Source organism: Belonocnema kinseyi, chromosome 1 (assembly GCF_010883055.1).
Source record: "Belonocnema kinseyi isolate 2016_QV_RU_SX_M_011 chromosome 1, B_treatae_v1, whole genome shotgun sequence".
Classification (NCBI taxonomy): Eukaryota; Metazoa; Arthropoda; class Insecta; order Hymenoptera; family Cynipidae; genus Belonocnema; species Belonocnema kinseyi.
Window position 1 is genome coordinate 114668503 of NC_046657.1, and position 24623 is coordinate 114693125.

Sequence of the window (24623 nt, forward strand, 5' to 3'; positions counted from 1 at the left end):
TGAAATCGAGTGTTTGGTGTAGGTTCTTCAGGCCCAAGCCTCAAAGAATAAAGAACTATCCTAATGCATAATCTCATATGAAAAATATAAAACTAAATTCTATAAAACTTAAGATATAAAATCGATAATACTATAAGCTATGCACAATCGCTTACATATACTTAAATTATCTTACGTGATTACTTAATTCGTGCCTTAAATAGATTAATATTTGATTAAGATTAATAGTATAGAAGACTCCTCTTAAAATGTTTAGTAATACGAATGAATATAAAAATAATAACTAATCATATTTACTTTAAAGAATATTAGCCTAAATCATTATCGCAGCATATAGTGAAATTCAGTCGTTAATCAATAAGTAACTAGTAAATACGTCATTTGTCTATAATAAAAAAGTTATATACTCATAAATTGATTTAAAATATAGTATTTCTATCATATGTAACAATATGTACATTTATTCCATCATTGTCATTGTCCATCATCAAAGTCTTGTAACACAAAGTTATTTTCTGAATAATCCTGGCGACTACTTAACTTCCCCTCATGCAGCTGAATAAAATTCGAAACCTAAATTTTTTTATTTTGCAATTAGTAATTTAGGAACATTATATTCAAAATGTACGATTAAATATCGGGTATAATTCAGCAGGTAGGCCGTGGTCAATTGGGCAGTCCGTATAAATCATCATGAATTTTTTAGAGATCTGTGTCGTACCAGGCGGCCACCTGGTTGTTATCTTGGGGTGGCGCAGGAAGCTGTTCGAGATTATCGAAGCTAATCTCGCCTTGGGCCACCTCCATTGTGTCCATTTGGCCATAAGGTGAGCCCCCGCCTAATTCCAATTCTTGCATTGAATTTACTGGTATCTGGTCATAACCTGCCGAGAAAATTGAAGCAATTCTAAGTTTAAAAATTGCTGAGACGAAAGGCAACATAAGTAAACTCTCTTCATACTCCTGAGAATTGTTAAAAATTTGTGACGTTAAAAATTCTCATGACAATTATCTAACTTAATATTCTTACATCGGAACTAAGTTTGAAATGTATTTTTATTTAGATTATAAAATCTAGATGGAAAAATATAATTTATAAAAGTAACGTATAGAAGAACTGTTCTTTGCATAAAAAACGAAATAAATCGAGCATAAACTTTCAGTGGGAGAAGGTAAATATTTGGCTTGAGTGAAATAAGAAAATATTGCAAAAGGAAACATATAAAACAAAATATTCAATTAAAGGGTGCCACCAACCTCTAAATTTTGCGATTAAAAACACATGGCGAAAAACCCTTATTTTTATCTTGATTCTTAATTACTGCTTTTTTGTAGTTTTTTTATTTTCCATGAACAAATTAAGAAGTTCCGTTTTTTTATTAATAGATCATATTTTTAATCATTTCTATTTATATCGACAGTTATTTTTTTAGAATTTATCGCAAATTATCGGTTTGTTCATAACGATATGAACAGATCAGGGAATTGTTTATTACTAAAACGTAACTTTTGACTGCAATAAAACAGAGATTTGTAGTTTTTTGTACATTTTTGTTAACGAAATTCATCGAATTCTATTAAGTCTTTTATTTTTGCTAATTATATTCATTTTAAAAAAATTTACATTTGTTTAAACATTTTTTTGACGAAATATCTCAAATTCATACCTACACATATTGATTTTAAATTTTAAATAATTATTTCATGTGATTAGGAAAAAGTAAACATTTTGGGTGATTCGTCAAGAAAGGGTTTGAATGTTACCCAGTTTGTTGAAAGAATAAATTTAAGTTTTGAAGATTTCAAAATGTGTGGATAAAGAATATGGAAGACTTTGAGACCATTTTTTTTAATTTTCAGGATTTACAAAATTTTAGGTAGACTGAATTTTCAGGCTGTCAAGAGAATGAAAAAAAGTTCTTAAGATTCAGAGGTTTTGAAATGATCAAAAAATAATTAAAGCTTGCTAAGAATTTTTAAGAATTTTGTAAAGTTTCACGAAAATAAAAAAATAAAATGTTAGGTTCCTAGAATAAATTTAAATAATTTTTTATTCTGAAAAATTAATTTTAAGATATTATTTAAAAAGATGTCAAAACATTTTAAAAGATTTCAAAAATTGTCAAAGAAGAATCTTAAAGATTTTAAAGGCAATTTTTTGTATTTTGCAGGATTTAAAAAAAGCAGTAGGAATTAGAATAATTTTTAAATATTAGAAGGCTTAGATGGTCCGAAAATATAAAAGAAGAACTTTAAAATAAAAGAAGAACTTTATTAAGAGAATTTAAAGCAAATTTTTTTTAATTTGGTCAGATTAAAAAAGAAAAAAAATCGAGTAAGTTCTAGAAGTATCTAGAGGAATTAAGGAGATTCAAAAAAAATTTTAAACATTAAAAATTTTTTAGAAATATAGATTTTTTAAGATTAAAAAAAAAACTTTAGAAGCTTTAAAAGAATTTATAAAGGTTTCAGAAGAAAAAACTTTTCTTAAAATTCCTTTCTCAATTCGAGTCAGCTAAAAATATTTTTAGAATTTAAGACGCTTTAAATAGATAAAAAATATTCAAAAACTTGAAAACATTTCCGAAAATTTATTAAATATTTCTCAAGTTCTAAAAGTCCTTAATGTCTTTATAAAATACTCGACTTTTTTCTAATATTTTGTAAAATCCTATGAAATAACATTCTTTAAAATATTGTCCATTATTTTTTGACACGTCTGAGGTTTTAAAAAATCTTTGTTCATTTTATCAAGAATCTTATAAAAATTACATTTATATAAATTTAAAAACAAACTGATTTATCTTCTTGTCCTCAATATTTAGAATTGAATTCCAGTTCGAACATAAGTGTTAAAAAACGTTTCACAAACAAATAGTTTTTTGACATTTTTACGTTGTATTATTATTAATATTATTTTGTATGAACGTATTGAAAACAACTTTTTAAATTGGTGAATTTCCATTAGTACTAGTATTAAGTAACTTCAATATTTGTATGAAAAGAAAAAATATTGGAAAAGAATTCAGTGTTGCATCAAAATATTGTTTTATTTATTCCTAGATAATACTTCATTTAAAAAACCCTTTTTTTATTTAGAAAACACATAGCTCAAAAAAATGTACAGAACAACGTTAAGGGTGGGGGGAGGGGGTCAAAAATAATGTTACGTAATATGTGAACGCTCCCTAAACAGGTAGATGGCAATCAAATGGGCATTACGCGTCCTCTTATTTATAAGAAGTTGATTTAATTTTTAATTAAGCAATTTAAATGACGAAATCATTACCTTGTTGTTGGTAGTTTCGGCCCCCATGGCTGCTATGGACACTGGGCGACCCTTGTCCATACATACCGTCATAGGCTTGATCAGGCCCAAAAATGTCCTATAGTAAGTCAAATGTTAGAAGTAGCAGAATAATAGATTCTTTCACGTAAAGAGTAAACATCGAAAGAAGACGAAATGTTGCGTTTCATGCAAAAAGCCTCTTTGTGATGAACACACCGCAAAAATTATAAAATGTTTGAAATATATGCAGCAAATTACAATGTTTTGAAAACAAATTAAAATGAACGTATAAGAATGTAGGTATTTATTTTATTTTTCATACTTCAATTTTTTTTGTATACTCTATGAAAATCGAAATTTTTTTTAATTGATTGTACTGCAAAACGTAATCATTATTATTAATTTTTTATTTACTTTCCTTAACAAAAAATGAATAATATTTGCTGTGATATATTTATCAATAGTTATTCACTTCTATTTTGTATATTTTTTTAGGATGTAATACAAGAATTCCATGATTTTTGTGTGGAGGTACCCAGCTACCCGGGAGGTCTATATGAGCACTTTTTATCAAATTGAAAAATTTTTTTAGTTTAGAAAGATAAGTACAATTTTTCAATGCATAATTCGATAGAAGAGTCAAATCCTGGGGATCCGGGAGGATTTTAGCCTTTTTCTTTTTGGGAAAAAGTTATTTAACAAAATGCACGGCAATGAGATACCCAGGTACCCGGGTGGTAACACAAGGGTTAAGCACAACACTTAGTACCTAAATCAAAGAGAGGGATCAATTTATATTTCCAGAGGAATCTGATCAATTTCTCCTCTTAAAAATGTGTTTGCGAGCATTTCATACAAGTATGAAATAAAATTAATAAAAACTAACTGCAAAAGTCAAGAACTAGTTCTTGTAAACTTTCTTTTAAAGCATCATGAAGTACTGGAATCTTAATCTGCATTCAAATTTTCAAAAACTGTAATCTCACCTGTAAATCAGGACCCATTCCGAAATCACCGCCATCCCATAAATTAAGGTCTTCACGGAAGAGGGAATTGGTTAATTCCAAGGAAAGTCTTTTCTTGTACTCTTGCGGTTTGTCTTCCGACATGCGGAATAAAACTGCTGCTGCATAGGTGGCGACACCTTCGTTTCTCGAATGCAAAAGTTCCGTCAAAGGTGCAGTTGCACCTTCTTGTTCGATCATTTCCGCGCCTTCCTTTTCCGCTGCCAATTCACAAAGAACGCCAGCCGCAACACGTTGAATATTTTCGATCTCGTGGAACAACAGCTAAAATAAATTATATTTTTTGTATTAATTTCTTTCAAAAGACGACTAAAACTAATCTGTATAATTGTTTTCACTTTTCACGTGCCTAAATTGTAGATTGTAAAAAAGCTATATGGTTTATGATCTGTTTGCACTAGAAACTTACATATTGAATGTACATGGCAGCCCTTCATTTTCAAACTCATTTTTTTTTTTAATTTTGCCCTTTAGTTTTGTTCGAATTCCAGAAAAAATATCTCCAAATTCTAGCGTAATCGGTTAATATTATCCATGCGCTTATAATAAAATAAAATTTTAAGACAGTATTATTGGACCCTAAACTCCTAAAGAATCTCCCTAGTGCTAATTGAGTTTCACGTAATGGTAAGGATAATAATCAAAATAGAACATCTTTTTTGCAAAAATAATTATGTTAGAATGAGTTTGTTTTTTACTCATTTTTCAACTAAATTTGTATGGCATAAGTGATTTTCATTTGTTTAAATAATTTATTTTTCTCAGGAGTCACAAAATATGCAGGTATATATGTTTATGTTATGAGTCTTATAATGATGTGTTCTAAATCATTATTTGTTGAGAACATTTTAAAACTATACTATACTTATATGTTTGAATACATAGCGCATTGAAGAAAAATAAAAGAATTAATATTTTTCGACATATTTCTATATTTCAATGTATCTTTTCTGTTTTTATTATTTAAACAATTAAAATAGTTTAAATAATTGTTTTGTCTGAAAACATGTAAATCATGATGTTTTCTTCATGTCATGTATTACTTTATTAGTGTTAATAGTACCAATACTGCTTTAAATCATATTTTATTTGGACTTGTTTATGGTATATATCTATTTTTGCTTCTCACTTTGAATTGTTTAATCAATTTCAAACTATTTAAAATGTTAAGATTCTGAATATTATTTATAGCTACATGTTAACATTCACGAGTTTTAAAGGTATGTCTATAATAAATAACTAAGCTATTAATTTTTATTCTTTGATATATAAAAACAAATATAATAATTATATTTCTTGCTGTTTTGTTAAGAAATTCTTCTTTTTTGGTTAAAAATGTAACTGTTTTTTATATAAAATTAATATCTTTTTGGTTGAACGTTGAACTAATTTGTTAAAAATGTATTGTTTTGGTTGTAAATCCGTTTTTTAATTAATTTTTTTTAAATTAAGAATATAACTATTCTATTTTGGTTACAAATTCATGTTCATGCATTTTGTTGAAACTTCGTCTTTTTGGTTACAAATTCAACTATTTGGTCGAAAATTTATCTGTTTCGGTTGAGGATTCAACTTTTTTTTTAATATTCTTTTTTTTTGTTGAATTCCACTGTTTTTAATATAAAAATTGTTTTTTTTTTATTGTAAATCCGTATGTTTTGGTTGATTATTATTTTTTTTTTAGTTGAAAATATAACTATTCGATCTTGGTTGAAAATGCATGTTCATGTATTTTCTTTGAAACTGATCTTTTTAGTAGAAAACTAATCTTCTACTATTCATCCTTTTTATTGAAAATTCGCCTATTTGGTTAAAAATGTATCGATTTTGTTCAAAAATATTATGGTTGAATTAGACGTTTTTTTTTAAATTATTAATTAACATCTCTTTTTGTAGGAAACCTTGTTGAAATTTTGTTTTGTTTTATAATTCGTATTATTTGGTTAAAAATTAACTTTTTAACTGAAAAATTTAACTATTTTATTTTGGTTGTAAATTCAATAATTTGTTTGAAAATTCATGTTCATTTATTTTGTTAAAAGTTCGTCTTTTTGGTAGAAAGTTAATCTTATTGGTTACAAATTCATCTTTTTTATTTATAGTTAAAGTATTTGGTTACAAATTTAAACGATTATGTTGAAAATTCATCTTTTTTGGTTGAACACGACTGTTATTATTTTTAATTTACACCCTTTTTTTCTTAAATATTCATGAACACTATTAATTTGAAAGTTGAACTACTTTGTTAAAAGTTTATTTTTTTGGTTGAAGATTAATTTTTGTTGTTGTGAAAATTGAATTCAGCATACGACTCGCAGCATCTATATATATAATATGAACCTAATTAGCGACCTCTACCAGAAATAAACTGTTTAAACAAATTATAATAATTAAACAATTAAAAATTAGTTTAAAAATGAGTAAAATAAATAACTTATCCAGGCATAATAAGTTTTGCGAACAAGGTTTTTTAATGTAATCATTAATCTTAATATTACTTGAAATTCCTAATTCCTGGAGTATTCTGAATAGGATCATGTATTAAAGTTAAATTAGTACCATTTGTTCGTCAGTCAACCTTTGAGCTGTGCGCCGTGAAAGTGCGTAGTGACATAAAAGACCATGTTTCTAAACCGCGTTAGTGTTTTCACCAGTAAGTGAACATTAATTGTTTAGCCTTATTCGTAATTTTTGGGTATTTATATGAGCAACATAAACTTTTCGTGTAATTCTGGCCTATTTTGTACAATAAATATGGATTACCATTCAATATTCAATATTTTTATATGGAATTGCCTGCATGAATCACTGTAAAATATTCTAATTCTTCAGGTCTTCAAATAATTCAACTTTGTTAACCCGCCGCTGATAGACCTATATTTTTTTCGAAGATCATAGTCTAAGCTTTTGAAACTTACGACAATTATTTTTTAAAGTTATTTGTTGCAAAATTATGAATTTTTTAAGAAGCATCGATCCCCCCTCCCAAATTTCAATTTTTATTTGATTGCCCTATACCTATGTTAAATCAATGGGAAACTACTTAATGGTCTTTGGAGCGCGAGTTAATATTAACCGATTTTTCTCAAATTTTGAAAATAATTTTTTTGGACATTCAAAAAAAATAGGGTGTAAGAACAAAACGATATTAAACAAAAACACGCGAGCCGTCGCACAGGGGAAAAAATCACTTTTTGGTTCAAAACAACTGTAGCCCACAAATATTGCCCGATTTTGACCCCAACAAATTTTAAAAAGCTGATAAGATTTCTAAGAGAGTTAAAGAGCCTCCTTTTTATATCAGGATTTCAATCAAATATACAAATATGACGAAGAAAATTGCCATTTTTTATATTTTACGTTCCAGGGGCTCGCCAATAACAGGAAAACTGTCGAAATCGCCTGAGTTTCATATAATAATTTTAGTTAAAGAGATTCCAATTTTATATAATCAACAAAAAAATGGTATAAACAAATTATTTATTGATAGAACGTTTTCTACGATTTTTCATAATTTTACGTTTTTTAAGTGATGTTGTTAGAAATTTGGATAAAAATAATATAATGATGAAGAAATTTCTCTTGAGATTATTTTTGTTGATATTATAAACAAATTTAATAAACGAATACATTAATTAGGCATTTTTCGACAGAAATTTTTTTTCGATTTTAACCTTTTTAATTAGGTAGTTAATACTTTCAGCATAATTCATAATTTTTTTTATCAATTTTATGATTTTTTAAAACAAATTTAATAAACAAATCCATTATTTGGGCATCTGTCGGTGGGAAAATTGTTTTTTTTTTTTCGATGTCAGTCTTCTTAATGAACTGAGTATGAGTATTAATGAAATTATCAATACATCGAAAAAGAAAAACAATTTTTCCATCCACAAATGCCCGAATAATGCATTAATTGATTAAATTTGTCTTAAAAAATATATATAATCTATCAACTAATTATGAATTTTGCTAAAACCAGCTTGAAGAGACCAATTAAAAAGACTGATATGGAAAAAACCATAATTTTTCCGTCCATAGATGCCCGAATAAAGCATTTCTTTGTTAAATTTGTTTAAAAAATCATAAAATTTATCAACTAATCATGAATGTTGCTGAATTTTTTATGAAGATCCCAATTAAATTAATAAGACTTATCAAGAAATTATGAATGCTGCTGAAATTGTCATGAAGTTTCCAACTGCAAGGAGTGGCATCGAAAACAAACTAATTTTTCTGTTGAAAATGCCGGATATAGCCATTTCTTTATTAAATTTGTTTATAATATTAACAATAATAATCTGAAGAAGAAATTTCTTCATCATGCCGAGCACGGGAAACGTCAAATAGAAAAAAATGGAAATTTTTGCGTCATATTTGTTTATTTATACAAAATTGAAAGCCTACTTTAAAAAATCAGGCTCGAAAAATCTCTTATAAATCTTATTAGTTTTTTGTTACATTTTTGGTGTGCAAATCGGTCAATATTTGTGTGCTGTACGTTATTTTCAACCAAAAATGTCATTTTTTCCTACTGTGCGTTGTGGCACGCCCGGCAAAAGTGATAACTTCATATGATGTAAATTGAAGTAGTTTCTCTTTGAACCCTTTTAACTGATAACTGCTAATACTGTCAGAGTCTCAGTGTGATTGTCAGAGCGAAGGATAGAGGAAAAGAGAGAGGGGTAGAAGTAGAAGAAGCGAAGGAGAGATAGAGAGGGAGAGGGATTGAAAGAGCCAGTCAGTGCGAGAAGCGAAGGAGAGATAGAGAGGAGGGGGAGCGTTACCATTACCCAGTCACACAAGTTCACACCGTGTCATAAGAAGTTGTTGATTTAAAAGAATTCCACAATATAAATAAGGACTATCCTAATGTAAAAGAACGTAAAAACTTGCGTGCCTGAAATGGTTAAGAATTATCTGGACAAAGCATCTCACCTGAACGAAAATAGGAACGACATTTTGAGATCGGATGACACTTCGGATATGAGCTTCTCGTGCAAGAATATGAAGAGCTCCGACAGTACCTTCAATAATTTCATCCATACGAACTCCGTCTGCATAGGCTCCGAGTGTCGCTTGGCTTCCAGCACTGGCTACGGATGATCTTTGCTGGAAAAATGAACAGCTCGTTAATTCGACTCTCGAATAATTTTCAACTCTAAATATGCAATTCGTTTGTAAAATACCCTCTCTATGTCTTGATATGCTCTCGTGAGAAGTCGACAAAGATGGTGAATCGCTCCATGTTCGCACAGTGGTGCATGGTTTGCATTACAAAGGGCCAGATTTCGAATCAATCCGATGACCGCCTTCACCAACGGCCATCTGGAAAGTGGCTGAAGAAGCTCTACGATAACTTGAATACCATAATTTGAGCACACAGCATTCTGAGCCATTTCTGCTCCTTGGTGACGAGACGTCAAGTGACGTAGAGCACAGACAGCTGGCTCTGTGATTTCTTCTCTGTCTCCGGCATTTACAATTGTACGCACGAGAGCATCGATTCCTCCAACTTGGCATACAATTTCCTAAAGGAAAAAAAGACTTTAAATTGGAATTTTGTAACATTGTGTACAAAATTCAGACGATTTACGACTCATTCTCGTACCTGTTTCTGGACAAGATCGAACGTAGGGTGGTCCAATTTCTTTTTTTTTTTTTAATTTTCATGCATATCATTCGGAAATTTGTTCGAATCCACAAAACAATAAATCCATTAAAAAAATATATATATTTAGAGGAGGTACAAGCCCCATGAGTATTTCCCATAAGAAAAAAAAGACGGACTTGCACATTTTATTTAGAATCGTCAATACTAGATGAATCGGGTTGAAACTCAACATTTCTCTTCAAAATTAGCCATAGAATACGAATATAAAATTACTTTTTAAATATCACTCCCATAAGTCTGTTAAGAATGGCCCAAAACCCCAATAAGTGAAAAAATGTGTTTTGCGATTTTTTGGTGCTAATTATGATTCTTGCGGTTTTTAAATGCAAATTGTTTCTAATACAAAAAAGACTACCTTTTAACTAATAATTTGATTGTTATATAATCTATTTAAACAATTTAGCATCGTTTTTAGCCACTTTCTATTAGAATAGAGATAGAAAGTCGAGTTTTATTTAATAAAATTTCACTTTTTGTTCAAATTTAAATTCGAGTGATGTAATAATTTATGTTGACAGCCATAATTGTTTAAACAATTTTTAACTATTTGTTCATATTTCACTAGGAGTAAGTTAACAATTATTTCAATTTAGCAAAAATAATTATTTAAACAAATTTAAATTTAATATAATCTATATAAAAAATTTAAAGAATATTTCAAATACCTGTTTTATTTCAAAAACATATATCGACAAAAAAGTAAAAGATTGTTTAAAATATAATTCTCGATATGTTTATTTATTATTTGTTCACAACTAAAAAAGCAAAACAAAGTTAAACGTTTCAGAAAAAACTGAAACTTTTTATCACAAATCTAAGAGAAGATAGTTATGCCCTTTAATAAATTGTTTAAAAAAACTATTTTTGTAAACTTAAATTAAAAATTTTAGAAAAAACTGTGGCTTAAGACGATCTGGGGGTACCGCAGCCTGCTTGATCCCTCGGCGACCCTTTTCTATTGTTCAGCACTGGACTCGGTCTCGAAGCTGGACGGCTCTCAACCGGCGACTTCTGCAATTATGTTGCAGGGGGCATTTAAATGGAATACAGTGTATGAACTTTGTTGTGCCCTACCATCGAGTTCGAGTCGAAGGCGCATTACCGTGTTAAAATGTTCAGGCAACTGTAATGCACAGTAACGTACGTTAATTAAAGAAATTTGTATACTATTTATACTAAATATATATATATACAAAATTAAAAACGTATGGAGTCTAATTATCAACGAAACGCGCGGGTTTCTTTTTTTTATGATTTACAGAAGTTTTTAACCATTTGCATAATTTTCTTTATAGTTTTTTTTTATAATTTGTGTTTTTTTTAATTCTTTTTTTTGTTGAAAATTCATTTATTTGGTTGCAAATTACTTTTTTAAAAGTAAAAAATCAATTTTCATGCCAAAAATTTAAATAAATTTTTGTCGAAACTGTCTAGTATTAAGGAATTTTCCGCAGCACCATTGTTATAACCAATTCTTGTGACAAAATATATCAAATTTGAGCTTTTTTCAAATTATAATTTCCTGTCATCGCCAGAATGGCCTCAGTTATTCCTTAAAATAATGAATGTTTAATAATATTTGATAAAATATAACAAGTCAAATTTTTATAAATAAATTAGATAAACAAATTCAAAATTTTGATCAAACATTCAATTTTAATATTTTGCCACAAGAATTGTTTATAACGATGGTTATTATCAACTTTTCAATTAGTTTTGTAATGAAATGTCATTCCTACATTAATGTTTTTACCGATACTAAGACTATTTGCTAATTTGTTCATAAAATTTGTTTATAATAATATTAGAGCGTAAAAATTGTTATGTAAAAAATTACAGTTTTTCCATACTTTAATAACAAAATCATTAATAAGAAAATAGAGGAGACAAAAGTTCGGAGCGTAAAGCTCTTTAGAATTTAATGAACTTTAATTTAAAACAAAAAATTCAAAATCGGAACAAAGTTGAAGGCTCTGGACATTTTTGAACGAAAAAAGTGGATTTCCTCCCTCGACCTCAATGGTAGGGAGCAACAGAGTTCATACACAATATTCCATTAACGTCCCTTGTAACATAATGCAGAAGCCGTCGGTTGAGAGCCGTCCAGCTTCGAGACCGAGTCCAGCGCTGAACAATAGATAAGGGTTGCCGAGGGATCGGGCAGGCTGCGGTACTCTGAGATCGTCTTAACCCAAAACTGCAATTATCTGGCATTAAAATAGACAGAGATAGTTGTAACAATAATATTTTGCTTAAACAATTATTTTTGCTGAATTTAATTAATTATTAAGTCACTTCAAGGAACAATAGACAATATGTTAAAAATTTCAGAAGAAACAGCAACTTTCTACCAGAAAGAAAATATAATATTATTAAAAAAAAATTGTTTCAACAAATATTTTTAATAAATTGAACTGATTATTATTTCACTCTAATTGAAAAGCGTAGAAAAAGTAAAAAATTTCAGGAAAAACCGCAACCATACAGTAATCATATCTAAGAAGATAGCTATAAGCAATAATGAATTGTCTGAATAATATTTTTTGCTAAATTAGATTGAATATTAACTTACTTTAAGTGAGCAGTGCACAAAAAGTTGAAAATTTCAGAAAAAACTGCAATTTCTAGCATTAATCAAAGAGAATATTAATAAGAACAATAATAAATAGTTGAAACCATTATTGTTGTTAACATTAATGAACTATTACCTTACTTTAATCAAAAATGGGACAAAAATGGAAAAAGTTTTGAAAAAAACCGCGACTTTCTATTTCAATTCTAAGAAAAAGTTGCTAAAAACAATAATAAATTATTCAAACAATTTATGTAAACATCTTATTATCAGTATAAAGTCGTATTTTACGTATTGGAAACAATTTTCACTTAAAAAGCAGCAAAAAATGTATAATAAGCGCCAAAAACGTGCAAACCCCATTTTTTGACTTATGGGGTTTTTTTGGTATCTTATATAATAGAATAGTCAACTAGCTTTTTGTCCGACCACTCGTGAAAACGCACCATCGCATGCACTTGAAGCAGGCGTAATGTGGCCGCTTCCAGTCTAGCAACTTTCGCACATGCGCTTTCCGCCGCCAGGGCGACATGAAACTTTACGCCCGGTACCAAAAAATTTATGCCCAATACATAAAACTTTATGCCCATAACATGAAATTTTACGCCCGATGGAGAAAATTATATTTATCTTCCAAAAAATTGCATCACTGAATCCCACACTCTCCCTTCTGTTAAGTACGTTATTTCTTCCATTCACTTATAATTTTAAATTGTCAAGGACACCAAACATCCTTTATCTGCTTCACATGCTTGTTTCCAAGGGGACAGGATAAAAAATATCGTGTGTTTCAAGGGCGTACGGCTGTTTTGCCTCATGTGACTGATGCCCTCGCTTCGCTCGGGCAGCAAGTTCGCACTCCTCAAAATAGCCTTCTTTACGCCCTCAATACACAATGCACTATTAAAAAAAAGATGAAATTATACAAAAAGATAGATTTTCACGTTGACTTGAAAAAAATCACCACGGGGGTCAACAAAGGTCAGACCGTTTGTACGATCCCGTTCTGAAACAGGTGTGAGGACGATTCGTAGACTGTCGCAACGTCGAATTACAGGTGAACCTATAAATAGGGCCGTTTTCGGGGCCGTAGGAAAGTACGATTCCGAGAAACCATAAGCCCCCACTCCATGCCACTACCCGAGCGGCTGGAGCCTCGAGGATTTTACATTCTTGAGAAGAGGCGTGAAGTGGGGGTCGCGCTCGAGCGAGACTTAGGAGAAGTGGCACTACTCGTAACGGCACTATTCGCAGGTTCACCTGTAATAGGCCCATTATGAAAAAAGAAAGTTTGGTTTTATTATGTACCTTATTACGATAATTGTTGCAAGTCAGATTGGAAAGAATGCCAGCCGCGCAAGTAATGATATTCACGTCAGTTGATCCAAGTACCTGAACCAGTCCTTGAAGCAAGCCTCCCAAACCCTCCACTTTAGTAGCAGCATCTGACAAATTTCTCAACGTCCAAAGACAGTTCTGTACTAGCCTTTGACTTGGGCTACCAAGATGCATTGCCAATGCTTGCATTCCATCAGACTCAACAATTGCAGGTTTGTTGCTCGAGCAGACTGACAAAACTGTGAAATTTAAAGAAAAGATAGTAAATCTCCCAAGAACGAAATTCTAATTATAGCTCCTGATAGGAAACCCTCAGGACCGTACTTAAATTATGTTATGGTTTAAGAGGGGGGAGGGGGGTGGACCTTTTGTTACGATTTGTTATGGTTGGGGGGAGGGCCCTACTTAAAATTCCTATATAGGATCCTATATGTTTCACCTATAAGAAATGGCATAGGACCCTATATAGGTTTCTGTTAAGGACCCTACTTTATACGGTACCTAATGGTACGTATGTCACCACGTGTTCCTAGAGGACCAAAAAAACTTCTGCGCAACCGTAGGTTCCATAGAATACTACTGCGCATGTGGACAGGGCCTTATAAAGGAACCTTTAGAGGATTCTAGGTCATTTCCTATTGGTGTCACCTATAGGTGAAACATGCAGATTCCTATGTAGTATCCTATATAGAAAATTTCAGTAAAGGGGTCTTTTACTCGTGTACGTAATTTTGGCAAATTCGCAACAAATTTCTGCTAAAGATTATCTTTTTAGTTGTAATTTTATTATTTGGTTAAAAATTTAACGATTTTCTTCAAAATACATTCTTTTTGGTTGCAAATTGAATTGGTATGTTCGAAATTCGTCTTATAGGGTTAAAAATTCTACTATTTTTTTTAGAATATTACCCTTTTGTTTAGAATTCATATTTTGTTGCTGATAAGTCAACTTAAATCTTTCTTGGATAAAAATTCAACTCTTTTTGCGAAAATTTGTCTTTTTGATTAAAAAATTCAAATATTTCAATAGAATTTTCATTTTCCTTGGACAAAAATGCAACTGTTTCAGAAGAAATTTCATCCTTCTTGGATGAACATGCAACTGTTCTGTTGAAAATTCAACACTTTTTTGAAAGTTTACCTTTTTTATTTTAAAATCCACCTGCTTTAGCAGAAATGACATATTTCGAGGATAAAAAGGCAACGTTTTGATTGAAATTTCAACAAATTTCTTGCAGTCATACTTTTTGGTTGAAAATTCTGCTGTGTTGCTGAAAATTTGACTATTTCGTGGAAAATTTAATTTTTGTTTAAATTTAATATATTGGCATTGAAAAGAAAACTGATGTATTTTCTGGATGAAGATTTAATTTTTTTTCAAATTTTTTAAAGTTAAAAATTCATTTGTTTTAAGAAAAATTGCATCTTTCTTAATTAAAAATAAAACTATTTTGTAGAGAATGTGTCTATTTTGTTCAAAATTCAAACATTTTGGTTGAAAAATTCGTGTTTTTAGATTGAAAATTCATTTTTTTTTGTAGAAACTTATTTTTGGTTAAGAAATACAAATTTTGTTCTTGAAAAGGCAACTGGAATCTTTTTTTTGGTGACCATTTAACTATTTGAAAAAAATCTTTTTAATAGAAATTCATCAGTTTCAAGAGATTTCACTTTTTTATTAAAATTCAGTTATGTGGTGGAGGATTTAACAATTTTGTTAAAAAGTCATCTTTTTTCTTAAAATTCGTCTTTTTGGATTGAACATACAAATTTTTTCGTAGAAACTATTTTCTTGTTTATGAATTCATATTTAGATCGCGAAAAGGGAACTACAATATTTTATAACAGGAAATTCAACTATTTTCTGAAAATTTATCTTTTTCATTAAAAAATTAATCTGTATTAATAGAAATATCGTTTTTTTTTCAACGAAAATACAACTTTTTTGTTAAAAAATATTATTCTTTGCTTGCGGATATTCAATTATTTGTTTCAAAGAATTGGTTGAATCATTTTGTTAAGAAATATATTTTTTTAAGATTTATATTTTCGGTTGTAAATTCATCTGTTTGGTTGAAAGTTCAACTATTTTGCTGAAAATTAATCTTTTTAATAAAAAAATCAACCACTTGGGTAAAAGTAGTTACTGCAAAGTCGTATATTTTGTTTGAAAATTCAACTTTTATATAGAAAATTCGCCTTTTGGCTTGAAGGTTAAACATTTAGGTAAATTTTTATTTCTTTTTTGAGTAAAAAATCTTTATTTTTTGAAAATTCGTCTTTTTAGTTTATAAAATTGTTTTGTATATATTTCATCTTCTTTTATTGATGTATAAACTATGAAACTTTTTTGTTGGGAATTTATATTTTTAGGTTGAAAATTCAGCTATTATGTTGAAAATTTATTTATTTTGTTGCAAATTCAAGTATTTTGTTAAAAAGCCATCTTTTATAGTAAAAAGGAAAAAAATTTTGTTTAAAATAAACTAATAAATTTGAAAATTTGAAATTTGTATCTGAAATGCTGCTTTATTTCGTTTCTAAATCATTCAATGTTAAAAAATTAAAATGCAGGTATTTTAATATTAATGATCAAGGAAATTGAAAAAGTAGTAAAGGAAAAATCAGGCAATAACTAGCACATTTCTGGAAACTAAAAATTACCAGCGTTAAGAGGGGGGTGAGGTAACAAGTTTGTTACGGTTAGTTACAGGAAGGTAGGGTCTTACAGGGCCTATAATCCCCTATGTAATTTAAGTACGGCCCCCTAGCGGAAACAATTTTTACAATCTACTAATTTGTACCAGAAATGTAGATTTTTAATCTACAGCTATACATGAACCTGCATAGGAATTAATCTGCGAGGGTTCGCTAGTAGTTTGGCTCCCTCTATAGTGAGTTAGATCTTTCAGGAAATAAAAAAAAAGGAAAATTTATATTGTTATGAAGTTATGATAAATAAAATCCACAAAGCAACAATGCCAGTTTATATGATTATGACCTGATATTTAGAGAAAGTATTATCACCAGGGACAAAGGGTATCTTTTTTAAACAAACCTTTTAGAACTCTGGAAGTAGTCCAGAGCAACTTCTCGTAATCGTAAGTGCGCATGATGCGGACCAACTCTGTATGTCCCTGAGACGCGAGGATGATAAGCTTGCTCTCTTGATTTCCGTATGCGAGAATCTGTAGACAATCAGTGACAATAGCCAAGAACTTAACATTGTTTCTTCGTAAGAGAACGACCATCTTCTGTAAACCTCCAGCAAGTCTGACAGCATTTTTAGATCCTTCTTGGTGAAGGAGAAGATTGTGAAGAGTCGTGATGGCATAAAATAGAACAGACTCCATGGGTGAGCTAAGTAACTTCACAAGAGCTGGGATACCGAAACTCTTGAAGATAGCTAAGAGACCTTGTCTGTGATGTGACAAGTTGTGCAGGGTGCCCACAGCAGCTTTCGTGGATTCAAGATCATCACTGTTGGAGATAGCGCGTAACAAAGCAGCAATCATTTGAGAACTGTTCATGATAGCATGACGCGAGGCTTCCTTCTTCGAGAGTTGGTGAACCATCATTGCTGCTTGCGAAACGACCACCTGGTCCTCATCGTTCAGCAGCTTGATCAATTCTGGAATAGCTCGAGTTGCGAGATCTGCATCGTCTTGATAGTTTATCAGATTGACGACGGCATGCTTGAGCATCTGACTCGGCTCTGCCAATCTTTGAACAGCTGTTGATTGAGCTGGATCAAACTGTGTCGAGGGAATCTCGATACCTTCTTCCAGAGTTTCTGGAAACATGGAAGCTCGCACTCTCTGAGATCGAGTATGGCTCAGTTGAGAGTTCATTTCTGTAATGGGAAAATAAGAATGTGTGAACCGAAGAGAATGTCAAATATTCATTGAAACTGAAAGCAGAACATGAGGCAGATAGTATCATACCATCTACGTGATTTTGGGTGAACCCTTGAACGAAGCCTTGATCCAGATCGAACATGAGCTGATCTCCCTCCATCTCTTCATCCTCTTTGCCGGAAAGAGAGGGTGTCTGGGTGGCAACCCCCGAGTGAATTCCGGAATCACCCATGTACGAATTTTGTTGCCACATTAGCGTCTGCTCCTTCACAGACCCCATGGGCAGGTCGCTAGGACCATGATAATTTCCGTGTGACACTGTAAATAAATTTTTGTGTTAGATAGTGTACAGTGATAATTCGTATTGGTATATTTATAATTCTTCCAAGTTTTTTTTAGATTCTATGAGTTACATGTTGCTACTTACTTGGGCTGGATTGGTTTGAAATCATTTCGTAATTCATGATTCCAACGGGTATCTATACCTGAGAAGAAAAATTAGGTTATTTAATTAATAAAGCTTTGATAAGAATGGGAATTTTCCTGATATGTTAATACTAAATATCTGAAATTATAGTGCTTCTAAAGTACGAGCACCTAGTACGTTAAATATAAAAAATTAATTAGCAATATTGCTTGTAATTTACCTAATGATATTAGTAAAATAATGTTAAATAAAATGTAAATATTTTGTATTTTTTTGTATTTTTTAATAGAAAATCAATTTTGAGGTTAAACTAGAAATATATAACTGAAGATTAATCTGTTTTAGGTAATAATTCAAGTACTTTCATGAAAATTCATCTTTTACGGATAAATTAAATTTTTTTTATTCAAACTTAAAATATTTTTTTAATAACAAAAAGCGGTAAAAGCCGAAAGCGGAACTACTTTGTTAAAAATTTCACTATTTTGCTGAACATCTTTATTTCTTTTTGTTGGAAATTAATTTTTTAAACTGTAAAGTTAAACTATTAAAATTTTTATTGAGAATTCATCTTTTTTGATAGGAAATTATTCTTCTTGGTCGAAAATTTATCTATTTAATAGGAAATGCATTTATATTGTTAAAAGTCTTCTTTTTGGTAGAAAATCAATTTTTTGGTTAATATTCAACTGTTTGGATAAGATTTTATCTGATTTATGTGTGGATTCAAGTACTTTGTTGAACATTCGCCTTTTTTGGTTAAAAATTCAACTCCTTGGTTGAAAATTGAACTACTTACTTAGAAACAATTTTTTTGAAGATTCATAACTTTAGTAGAAATTACATCTCTTTGGTTAAAAACTGAACTTATTTTTTTTCGTGTGAGTGATTCCGAACCAATTTAATTAAGTTATTTACATTTTCCAAATAGGAACAAAAAACATTTCAAAATAATTTAATTTATTTCTAAAATTTATAATATTTAACACTTTCTTTTTACGACGATTTAAATAAATAGATTTCTTTCAAGAAATGAAGGTGAAATAATTTGGACTCACTTAAAAGAATTCTTATAATGCAAACTCTGCTTTTTTTAACTGACAACTTAATTATTTGATTTAAAATGAACTTCTTCGCTTAAACTTCATATTTTTGGATTGAAAATTGAAATATTTTGTATAGAACATTCGCCTTTTTGTCTTTAAAATTCAACTGTTTTGTAGAAAAGTCTTTTTTTTTTAATTAATTTTTTTAATGACATATTAAACATGCCAAAAGTTGTACAGACTTGCAGATTTCAAATATCTTATTCTCAAGCCGATTATTACAAAATTTTATATTTGTTAAATTCCACCCCCATCAAGTTCTTTGATAAAAAATAATATTTAAAAAAAAAACAAGTTTTTTAATAGTAACGCTTATTACTTTTGCACTTTAAAAACAATTGTATAGGGGCATCTCAAATTACCAGTACCATTTTTAATATAAAAAAATTTTAAATACTTTTTCAATTTAAAAAAAGTTGAAAAAAGTAAAATTTTAATATTTCACTTTAAAATTTCAGCCCTTATGAATTTCTCTTTGATATTACCTTTCATTTGCAGACAAGACAAAAATGCTGTTAATTTAAAAAATTAGAAAATGTTCTCACGACATGTTTTTACATAATATTTGAAAAATTATAAATGATCAAAAATTAAAATTATTTAATAAATATTTAACTAATAGCTTTGCATTGAAATTCTTTAATCAGTTGCACCTACAATCGGTGAAGTGCACAATGCACAGAACTTAAGCCTGCAAGACCAAGATGATATCTTGACTTTTCAAGGACTAAAATTTTCAAGACCTTGAATTTTGTCCGTCGTGGATCGAAAGAAAAATAGTTCTCGAAATCAGAGATAATGCCACGCCTAAAAGTAGTGCATTTGGGACCCCAGCGAACTCCACTGAATGTGGCATCGATCGATTTAAAATTTTAATTTAGGTGATAAGCGTATGAGCGTTTTTTTTGTTGAAATTAATTTATTTGAAACGTTTTTAGGGATGTTTCGATTCTAAAACCTTATCAATTTTTTCCAGATTTCAAAATAATTTTCTGTATCAGAAAATTTTATTTAAATATATCCCTGTAGTTACAATTTATTTGTTATGCCCATGGAAAATAAAAAATAAAGTTTTTTTGACACCCGAGGAGTTTCTTGGGAAAACTTCAAGATAGGGAATTAAAACTGAAAACACTAAAAATTTGATCCAATTAAAAAAAAGTTTTTTTATGGCCGCAAAAATCAAAGATAATTACATGGATTTTATTGGGTAGACTATAAGACATCCCCAAATATGTAAAAAATCTTTGAAGTTAAAAAGCAGTATGTGGCAGTGGGGCCATAGGGCAGAAGCGAAACTTTGATGGCTTAATTTTGAAATTGTTCGTGAGGAATCATCATGAGTTTTGAGGAAATCGCAGAGGAGTCTTTAGAGCAAATTGCGAATCGCCACACAAAAGGGAGACGTGAAGGGAGACACTTCAAAAAACCTAAACTTTGCAAACATTAATTATTTCAAATCTATTTTGCTCGCGCGCCTTCTTTACTTTAGCTATGTATGTTTAACCGTTAAAATTTCAATTTTTTAAACTATTGCTTTTATTTTTAAGGTTTCATAGGAAACTTTTATATCTCATGCCAGCGTCTGTTCCTTTTTTAGAGCGCCTCAAAAAAATATTGGCGCTGCGGCCCTGAGGCATTGTATTCACTTGAAAAAGTGACCACTGCGGTGGGAATGGAGAAGTGAATAGCGAAATTGAGGGAGAAGACCCGAAGAAAATGGGACAAAAGGGTCTTTTTAGCCGGATTTTCCTCGGGGACTTACATTGAAGCTCTTGGCACGCAGAATTGAGATGAAAAATATTATTTGGATGTTGATGGTGAAATTGGCCTTAGGGTCATAACAAATTGAAATCAATTTATCATTGAAGCTTACGTTTTGGCCTCGATTATGGACCCTCATCAGTGATTTATTTCTGAAATTTTTCTAGACATAAATGTTCATTCGTTTAAGAATATAATTTCATAGTAGAAAAATTAATTTTTTTTGTAGATATAAATGAAAACAACAAAATTATTTACGGTGATTAATAAAGTAATTGTTATGGAGATGTAAATCAAGACAACATTTTTTTTTTTAACACAAAACATAAAGTAATTTGGAACTGATTAATTATTAATTCATAACAATATTACGAATTTAATTAATTTCCAAATTGGTAAAAAAATTGGTAGATCTCATCGGGTCTCATCTAAACTCTAAAGCCAATTTCATCATCAAGATCGAAATATTATTTTAACTGAGGATTGATAAAACTCCTATTTTAAACATTATGAAAAAAATAAACTTTACTTTTTATTTATAGTGGTTAAAAATATGGAAAATAAGCCAAATTTGGTTTTAGAACCCTATGCTGGAAATGTATTTATTAGTCCGATTTTCTTCGAACAGATTTCCTTATGTTGCAGTTTTCCATTTTTTATCAGTAATTAAAAAATATACAAAATATATAATAAAAACCAATTTTTATTAAACAAAATGTCATTATTACACAATTATTATTATTGCAAAAACCTTTTTCAGCAGGAATTATTTTGTTTTTTACTACATTTTAATAAATCAGCTAGTTTATATCGAAAAAAATTAAAATATATGTTTTGTGCTGCTTTTCAGTATTTTATAAATCCAAGATCTTTTCATAGATAGGTTCATATAAAAAAATACGTATACATTCAAAGTTACATTACAATTTGATGTGTGTCAAAACACAGTATCGACATCGAGAAGGAAGTAAGGGGGGCGGGCAACATAAATTTGAATTATTATTTTTTAAGAAGTGAATTTTCTAACCAAAAAGCCAAATTTTCAACTAATGAGATTTTTCATTTTAGGAAAACAAAAAACGTTCATCCATATTATTGAAATTTCAACCCGAAAGACGACTTTTCTCTAAAGCAGTTGAATTTTTTAAAATATGAATTTTCAATCATATAGTTCAATCTTCAACCAAAGAGATGAACCTTAAACTAAAATAATAAATTTTTAATAAAGTAGTTTAACTTCTCAAGTATACTCTGTTTAGCGAGTTTCACTCACTGTCGGGCAGATTTGTTCAGGAAAGGGTTGAGTAAGACTTCATGTGCTCCACTCGGGACAATTGGCCGTGAAATTTATGTGAGGCCATAAATTCCGAAGGAGAAAATTCCTTTAAAGCGGAAAATTGAAAATTTGTAAACCACGTCTAAACTGCACACTTTTATGGCAGCCTACGCAAACTGGACGAAAATTCGTCTTTTCTTGTGGGCATTTTCCCGCTGAATAGAGCATAGTTGAATTTTGAACATAATATTTAAACCCTTAAACAAAAAGTTTAATTTTCAAACAAAAGATGATTTAATTTTAAGTATAAAACAGTTGAATTTGAAAAATAAAAAACAACCCGATGCGCGGGTGCATTCTCATCGCGCGCGGCTCGCAAGTTTGAGCGCGCCTGAGGCGCATGTGTTTGATCACGCGCTTCGCGCGTGCTACGTGCTCCGTCTTTGTACTTCCTGCACAGTTTTGCATAGATTCTTTTAAATTAAAGGCCAAACCATCGACAACTTCAATTTTATGATTGTGAATTCCCTTTGGTTAAAGCACCTTCTCATCACGTATTTTGAAGCTTCGCGCTCAATTAAAATTTTTCCGAAATGCGTACTTTTCTATTTTATATGTTGAACTATATTTTATTATACGTAATTGGTACGTCCTAAAAACGTTTTTTGGACGTACAAGTCAAAAGACGTAACTCAAACGTTTTAAAACTGTCTTAAGTCAGGCCAAATAATGTCCTTAAAACGTTATATGTTCCAATTACGTATTTGAAACGTCTCTGGAACATTGTATGTTTATGGAACGTTATATGGACTGACTTAGGATATTTTTAAGCCGTTCTAAAGATGTTCTTTAACGTTTGTGCCCACTGGGTACCTTTAGAAATGCATCATTTCAATACATGTATAATTTATTATTACAATTCATAATGCGCATTGATATTGAAACGGACGTATTTTCATTGTGTGTGTTTTTTTATTATTCACAAAAGTGCACGTTGTATAAAAAGAAATTGCTCAAAGTAAATATGTAGAAATAATTTAGGCAAACAATTCTGTTGATTAACATTTTATTTTAGCTTGTGTCTTTTTTCTACAACATTTTTTTTTTTAATTATTCTGTGCATTCTATCCAGAAATATTTTGTAATAGATTTGTCTATATATTTCTTTGGTTAGTTATTTTTGTTTAATAATTTTCTTTCTCAACTCGGGTCGTTTACCTAAAAATTTCAATGTTTCTTAAATGTTATTTTTAACAATTAAAACTAAAACAATGCGTTCTATTAAAAAATAATTTATAAAAAAAAATTCGACCTTTTTTTGGTGAACAACTATTGTATATTCAATTTTCTATCGCATCGTGTGTTCTTTATATATTTAAAAAACGCTTTTATACGATTAAAATAAAAAATACGCGTCCTGTCCTATTAAAAAATGAGTATCAACAAATTTGCATAACTTTTTTCGGATAAAACATGTTCGTCTTTCCATTTTTTATATATCTTGCATTTAACCACAAAATTGAAATTTTTAATGGTATTTTTCACAATTAAAACAAAAAAGATGCGTATTATCAAACAAAACTTAATTATCAGCAAAACCAGAACAGTTGGTAAAAAATGGCTGGTTAACGAACTCATCTTTTCATTGTATGCTTTAAAACCTTGTGCAACAAAATAATGGAATCCTCAATCAGAGAAGATCAATTTTCAACCAAACAGATGCGCTTTTAGCTAGAAAATATGAAATTTCTACTAAAATATAAGAATATTTATACAAAAAAGACGAATTTTGAAAATAATAGTTGAATTTTCAAATAATAAAGATTTCAGTTGAGTTATCAACACCAAAATATTATTTCTTAACAAAAAGTAAATTTTATAATAAAATAGTTGAATTTTATCTATAAGGGATGTAAAATTATTTTTTTTTTTGTTTTTACACCTCTGTACTGGAAGCTTATCTTTTAGTACGATTTTCTTCGGGAGTTGGTTTAAATTGAAATGTTGTCTACCTACAGAGAATTGAAATAAAAAAAAAAAAATACAATTGGCTATGCTGTAGTTTTGTTTATAACAATGATTTTTTTTAAATAAGGAAATTTCGACTTTTAAATCCTCGAAGATATTTTGATTCTTTGAAAATTCGCATCTTTGCATTCCCATCTAAAAAAATGTGGTACCTGGTTCTTAGTTGAGTCGAGCGAGTTTTTGTCGGTTACTCTTCTTCTTCTTTATGAGTTTATACGTAGTGGGAGAAGTCCCTGTTGCTTTCTGTGGCTCTGACTACCCCTCCTG

At 29.9% G+C, this 24623-nt stretch overlaps 1 protein-coding gene across 1 annotated transcript; it reads right to left on the reverse strand.

Annotated features, from left to right (window-relative positions):
• Positions 1-6: 6 nt before the first annotated feature.
• LOC117174519 (armadillo segment polarity protein-like) lies at positions 7-24623 on the reverse strand. The gene is made up of 10 exons (XM_033363716.1): positions 24509-24623; positions 18183-18240; positions 17843-18073; positions 16957-17751; positions 13869-14137; positions 9504-9845; positions 9253-9426; positions 4276-4578; positions 3290-3386; positions 7-884 (listed from the first exon to the last, which is right to left on the reverse strand). The coding sequence occupies exons 2-10, from the start codon at positions 18217-18219 to the stop codon at positions 703-705; spliced, it is 2430 nt and encodes an 809-aa protein (XP_033219607.1). The 5' UTR covers positions 18220-18240; positions 24509-24623; the 3' UTR covers positions 7-702.